This window comes from Glycine max, chromosome 13, assembly GCF_000004515.6.
Source record: "Glycine max cultivar Williams 82 chromosome 13, Glycine_max_v4.0, whole genome shotgun sequence".
In the NCBI taxonomy this organism is placed as follows: Eukaryota; Viridiplantae; Streptophyta; class Magnoliopsida; order Fabales; family Fabaceae; genus Glycine; species Glycine max.
In genome coordinates, this window is record NC_038249.2 from 13,240,584 (window position 1) to 13,248,041 (window position 7,458).

Genomic DNA, 7,458 nt, shown 5'->3' on the forward strand with positions numbered 1-7,458 from the left:
ATACTCAATGAAAGTCAGACCTAATTATACACAACAGAAACAAAAGCACCAATTCCAATTTCTACAAAATCACCAACACTATCTCATCAAAACACATCAACATATCAAAAAGCTAAACAAACCAGATTCAAAAACCAATCAAAACAACATTTGCTTTTCAAATTCCCCCAAGAACTTCAAGCCACTATTTTTTCATGCACTACCAATACAAACAATTTTTATACCGCCAAACCAAACAATTTTTATACCGTCAAACTAATCAGAATTCACCATCATCAATCTTACCACAGACGACAATCTATGATTACTTGAAACTGCAAGTACATTCTAACTAAATTCAAAATAAAATAAAATAAAATAAAAACAAGCTTTTAACATAGTATTTCATAGATTTTACTCATTCAATCCACCTACCAGCAGTAGCAACAACATATCTTTCCATCTTCCCTTTCAAATCACCATTGCAGTTCACCGCCTCCAAACCCGCTCCTCGACCACCACCACCATTCCTCAACTGCTTCGAATTCCCAACCCTCTTCCCACTCCTACCCTTCACGAGCCTCCTCAATCCAAAAACTCTAACCCCATTCTCCTCGCCGAGAATCAGAAACCCGAACGCAACGTTCACGGAAAACACCGGCCGCGTGCACTCAATCACCGCACACCTCATCAATCTCAAACCACCATCGTCGTCGTCTTTCACGGCGAAGACCCAAACCTTGTTACTTGAGAGGGCGTGGAGCGCGAAGTAATTGACGGAGCCGGCGAGCCTGACCGAGGCGCCGTGCTTGGCGTTGAGCACGACGCCGAGGTTAGGTTCAAAGCGGAGGTCTTTATGGGAGCAGAGGACGTCAGTGACACGGGAGAAGGAGGGGGTTTCGAGACGGCGGAGGCGGTAGAGGCGGAGGAGGATGCCGGTTCTATGTGGGGACGAGACTATAAAGAGGACGGTGGGACCCACAGAGGATGTAGGGTTTGTGTGGTTTTGGAGGAGGAGGAAGGTGGAGGAGGAGGAGGGGGAGGGGATGGTTAGGGTTAGGGTTAGGGTTTGGGAAGGGGAAAAGGGGGAGAAGGAAGGGTAGAGAGAGAGGGAGGAGTCAGAGTGGGTGAGGGCAAGAGAAAGGGAGGAGGGTTCAAAGAGGATGGAGGTGGTTGGGAGGGGGTGTGGAGAGGGAGAGAGGGAGGAAGGGTGTGGGAGAGGGACCTTGGTGCCTTGGACAACAACCATTAAGATTGAGATTTACTCACTCACTCTCACTAGGTTGTTTTGTTTTTGGTTTGGTTTTGGTGTCTGTCTGGTTGGGGGTAGGCAGGTGGAAGAGGAGGAGTAGAGAAAAGGTGCTGATTAGGGGAGAGGAGAAGGAAGAAGGAAGGAGGAATGGTCTTGAAAACTTTGCTGGCTTTAAAAAAAATGTTTCAAATTGGAAATAGGTGATTTAGACTGAGATGCCAAATGCAGGTTACAAGAGAGGTTATTTTAGGGTAAAGGTCCAATAACTATTGGATGAACAGAGTCCATGAATTATATTATAAACCCTTAATTCTATTTTTTATTTTTACGTATAAAACAAAAGAAAGATTTTGGTTGGTTGTTTTGGAGAAGAATTATTTTTTCTAAGATGAATTTTTGTTTAGTTATTATACTTTGAATGTTTTTTTAAATAATGGAATTTTTTATTTGGAGGGAAATTTTGGGAGAAGAATTTAATTTTTTTCAAGTGATTTTTTAGATATTAAATTTAATTTTTTTTATATAATGGGAGTTTTATTTGGGTGAGACTTTCGGGAGATGGATTTCATGTTTTAGGTGAATTTTTGTTTAGATATTTAAATAATTTTTAAAAATAATGGAGTTTCCTAGGAGATTTTTTTCAAGTAAAATGAAAGAAATTTAAATAAAATTTAAAATAAACTAAATATATGTAAGGGGTTTGCATATTATTGGAAATTAATTTTTTCGATCTAAGAAGTAAAATACAGAAATTCTATAGATTTTTTAAAACTGAATAAATTTAATTAAAGTAATTAAATTCTCCTATATTTTAATTTTAAATTCCTTAAAATTTGATAGAAGTGTTACCTTATGATAGAAGTGTTACTTTATGATAAGTATTGGCAGGGGGGATTTTACTTTCCCCAAAATCATGATTTAGGAAAATTTATTTTTTATGCTTAGTATGTATTTTAAGAAAAAATATTCTGAGGAAACTATATTTATGAGGAATCATTTTTACCCGGGCAGGGCTACCTTAGAGGGTGGGGGCCAAGGCCCCCCTAGCTTTTTTGTAATATTTTTATGGTTTTTAATTTATATTGTATCTTAATATTAAATTAATCATATCTACTTGGACTTAGATAATGATATCGAAGTGTTATTTTATTACAAAATATTTTATTCTCTTTTAATAATTTTTATTGTAAAGATAATGATATTTTTCATCCTCTTAGATAAATATTTTTTTTTATATTTTTTTAGACATTAATAAGAAAATTCTATTTTTACACAAAATATTCAAATATCATTTTTTTTATTTTCAATAGTATTTTCCTTTATATAATTTATTGTTGATATTTTATAAAATATAAATAATTATTTTACAAGAATTTGTGAGCCTTCCCTTTATATTCATTTGAATATAAATGATTTGAGAATTAAAAATTATTTTATTAACATTTGTCAATACTATATAAGGGCGAAATTATTTTTTTATATGATGGTTAAAATATCATTTTCAATGACTAAAAATAATTTTGATCAGTAAAGAAACAATGATTAACATTTGCAAATAAAAATTTTGAGATTAATGTAAATATCATTTTTTTAGTATAAATCATTATTAGAAATTTAGCATTTTAAAAATTATTTATTTTATTTTCTATGTAAATATATTTAAAAATAAGAATATTTCATATAAAATTTGATGCATATATGAACCTTAATTTTTTTAGATGGCCTTCCCTAATATTTTATCGTGGCTCCATCCCTGATTTTTACCACCTTTTTCACAAAAACTTTTCCACAGGAGGATCGAGAATCCAACTTTTTCAATTAGGGGAAAATTTTAATTATATAAAAAGAATATATTACCTCCTTTTTTTTTCAAATACAAATCATCTTCCGTGTCAGGGTTTATCTATATCAAAAAAATTCAATCTCTGCTGTTTTTGCACTCATTACTTTTTTCGTGATTCTACCTTTCTTAAATTTTGGAATTTGTAAAAAATCTCTCTTTACCTTTATCTTTTTTTAAATGTATACTCCAAAACTACGTACTTTATCTCATTATTATCTAAGTAGAAAATCTCCCTTTATTATCTAACTTTATCTCATTATTTATTATTTTTATCTTTTACTTGATTTTGTAATTGTTAAATAATCTCAAAAATTCTTATAAAAAGTTCAGTGGGATGTAGTGGGTGATTCTTTCTTTAACCTCATCAAGAGTATTTTTGCAAATCCATCTAAAGTAGGAAAACTCAATGATACTCTTATTGTCCTTATCCCAAGGTTGATTAGTGGTGAACATGAAACATTTCATACCCATAAGCTTTTGTGATGTCTCATATAAAAGGGTGACCAAAATTCTCTTTGCTAGACTCATAAAAGTGATGGAAGAGCTTGTAGATCCTTGCCAATGCTTAACTTTATCCGTAATAGATAATTTGGGAGAATATTATTATTTCTCAAGAAACCAATGACTCCATGAAGTTGAAGAAAGGGCACACAGTGTGGATGACAATCAAGGTGGATCTCGAGAAAGCCTATCATAGACTAAAGTAGAATTTTGTGGTTAATACTTTCAGAGATATTGAATTCCTAAAAATTTGTAAATATCATTAGATTTTGTATTTCTACGCCTTCCTTCCAGGTGCTTTGAAATGGTGAGACTCTTCAGAAATTCCTCCCCTCTAGAGGAGTGTGTCAAGGAGATCCAATTTCCCCATATTTATTTTTACTTTTGTATTAAGAGACTTTTTCATCTCATAAAGTATACATTGGAGTAGAATATATGGAAGCCTATTCAGCTTTCTAAGGGTGGCCCAGAGCTCTCCAACCTAGCATATGCATATGATCTCTTTTTTGTGGAAGCATCTTTAGATTAAGCGGAGGTGGTGAGTAATGTGCTTGGAATGTTTTGTAATACCTCAGGTCAAAAAGTGAATGTGGAGAAAACAAAAATATTTTTGTTGAGTCAAAGGATGTTTACGTTTGAAAGACAAATCAAAATCCTTAATTATTTTGATAAAATGCAAACAAATAAAGGGAAAATATTGTGTAATATACGTCTGATATCCTTTCAATATTTGCGTCTGATGTTTTCAGACAATAGGAAAATAGGTTATGATTTGTCACTACATATGGTACAATATTTAATACTTTATTTATTACTCTATGTTTGAGATTTTGTCTATAGAAACATTCTCCTAAGATATGTTAAATCCTAGAAAGACTAAATGAAGTCAAGATCTGATTTGTCATCAAAAGACGAGCTCTGCTATTCATGTGACAACCTACTGCAATTTCTCGTACACGCAAACTTTAAAGAAAGAGTTCTCCACATGAGAAAAGGACATGCATTAAATGCACCCCAACGAACCTTTTTCTATCAGACGAAGACCAAAGGAAGATCTACACATTATGAGACAACGGATACCTAAAGACAAAGGCCTATATATATCAAAAGCTATTGAAGACTGAAGAAGTTCATTTTTCTGCGCATATTTTCTCTCACTCTTCTTCTTCAACAAGACTTTCTATATTTTCTTGTAAGATTAGAAAAGGCTCTCAAAACACCTTGAACATCCTAAGAGAAAAAGACTAAGTGTTTAGATTGTTTATGCGTCTGTAAAACAATTTCTTGTTAGTTTGTGAGCAATCCTCAACCACAAATCTTATTTGATTTGGTTAGATCCAACAATGGCTTGGTAAAACAAAGAATATTAGGTGTTGATCAAACTTGGAGTAGAGTTTGATTTGTAAGAGCTAGAAGTGGTCATGACATAATACTTGTAACTCATGAAAAGTTAGTGGAATTTGGTGGTTACCAAGAACTAGATATAGTCTCAGTAGTAGAGACGAACTAGTATAAATCTTGTGTGTTTGTTTATCTTGTGTCTTTTCTCTGCCTTTAACTAACCTCAGTTTGAATCATGTTTTAATCATTTTAGGATAGACAACCTTTTCACAAATTCATTTTTCTCATCATCTGAAGAGTTTCTATAATAGAGATCGTTACTCTTTCTTACAAAGTTATTCTTATAGATGAAAAACCTTGCTAGTTTTAAAAAGTTTTCAACAATTACGATAAATTACAATTCAACCCCTCCACTTCTTGTGATATTTGCATTTACAATTTTTCTCTAATAATGTGCATTGGCATCTCAGAGATGAAATAGTGCAAAAGTTGAGTTATCATAGGACAACAGACCTTGGCAAATATCTAGGGGTCCCTTTCCACCATGATAGAGTCTCTAAGCAGAATCATCAATTTATTGTTGATAAAGTGAATCAATGCCTGAGCACTTAGAAGGCATCTGAATTATCCTTAGTAGGTAAAGTAACTCTTACTAAGGTTATTATACAAGCCTTACCTACCTATGTGATGCAGACCACTACCCTCCCTTCCTCAGTGTGTGCAGAAATTGATAAAAAATGTCATGATTTTGTCTATGTCATATAGAAAATTCTAAAGCAATGCACTAGCGTAGTTAGGATTCTATATGCACTCCAAAACAAAAAATGGTGGTTTTGGGCTTAGGAAGGCAAGCCTTATGAATTAAGCTCTTCTAATGAAGTTGGGGTGGAGATTATGCATGGGACCCAATGATCTATGGGTTAAAGTTGTTGGTGTGAAATACAAGTGTCTGAATGATGCTATGCCTAGGATTGATCAAACTAGGCACAATACCAATTTATGGAGAGGAATCACTGAGTGTTGGAATACCATAGAGATGAATTTTATGTAGGGAGTTCATAATGGAAGAACTATTCAATGCTGGGAAGACCACTAAGTTCTGGGCCACAAAAATCTCATTTAATATCGTAGTGCTCATTCCAGAATTGATGAGAATTTTCCAGTTTGCTTCCTTATGGACAAGACTGATGATTGAGACATGAACAGACTTGGTCTTGAGTTACCTACAGACATTGTGAATTGCATCACTAGAATGAAGGCCCTTTGTAGTTTGAACTAGGCTGACTTTGTAGAGTGGAAAATTCGGTAGATAGTAATTTTTCTACAAATGAGGTTTATGCTTTGCTATCAAAGGCTGAGGAATTGGAGGGCAACCACCTTTTCAAGAGCATTTGGAAATGGGCAGGACTTTAACACATCAAGTTTCACTTATGGAAGATTGGGCAACAAGTTCTTCCCACAAATGAGCTTAATTTGTGTTCACCGCCATATGGCTCGCATTGATACTTGTCCACTATGTAATGAGGAAACTGAAAGTTTGGAGCATGCTCTTAAGGATTGCAAATGGACGAAACATGTGTGGATGACATTTAATATCCATAATAATTCCTTATTCTTTCAAAGTGAAATTATTAATTGGCTTCATGTGAATATTGTTAAACAATTGGCTTCAATAACTTAAGAGGAGAGTGAATTAAGTTTCAAAATTTTTCCCTAACAAATTTTAGTTCTCTCTTTAAAAGATATGTGTAGACTTAATATGCAGAAAATGAAGCAATGAACAATTTATTTGATGCTCTTTAAATGTGCAACATAAAATTAAACTGCAATAATGTAAATGAGATTAGGGAAGAGAGAATGCAAATTTAGTTTATACTGGTTCGGCCACTTCCTGTGCCTACGTTCAGTCCTCAAGCAATCCACTTGAAATTTCCACTATCCTTGTAAATTCCTTTACAACTTCTGAACTACTTAGGGATAAATTTCTATTGTGTTTAGAAAAACTTACAAATCAAGAGACCCATAACCTCTTGATTACAACAACAGTTTGCTTTTGAAGTACAAAAGATTTTTTTTCTCTCTTTTAAGAGAAGAATAATACAACTTGAAGAACTTAGAAGAATCCTTATTTGTTTTGCAAGTGTTTGGCCAAAAGTTTGCTTTTGAGAGAATAAGACGATGAAGTTCTGAAAAACTCTCAAGATTTTCGAATAGAAGTCACATATTTATAGGTCTTTGGTGGTTTTTCAAACTCTCATGAAATGATGCGACTTTTCAAAGTTATTTTTGAAATTTTCTCACTGGTAATCGATTACACAGTTAATTATTAAGGAGTCATGTCTTTTCAGTTTGAATTTCAAAAAATTTCGTTACTAGTAATTGATTACACAAAGGTGGTAATCGATTACAACCTTTAAATTTCAAATTCAAACTTTTTGAAAGCTTTGCAAAATTAATTTTTGATTCTGGTAATCGATTACAGCTTCTGGCAATCGATTACCAGAGAGAAATATACTATTTTAGAAGGTGTAAAAACACTTAA

The 7,458-nt window shown here is 33.4% G+C and overlaps 1 protein-coding gene across 2 annotated transcripts in view; it reads right to left on the reverse strand.

The window, feature by feature from the left end:
- LOC100805793 (uncharacterized) overlaps positions 1-1,458 on the reverse strand; it is a 9,315-nt gene extending 7,857 nt beyond the window's left edge. For both annotated transcript variants that reach the window (XM_006593661.4, XM_006593662.4), the window contains exon 1: positions 415-1,458. In XM_006593661.4, coding sequence (XP_006593724.1) covers positions 415-1,228 — 814 coding nt within the window. In that variant the 5' untranslated portion in view covers positions 1,229-1,458. The remainder of the gene's footprint in view (positions 1-414) is intronic.
- Positions 1,459-7,458: the final 6,000 nt, after the last annotated feature.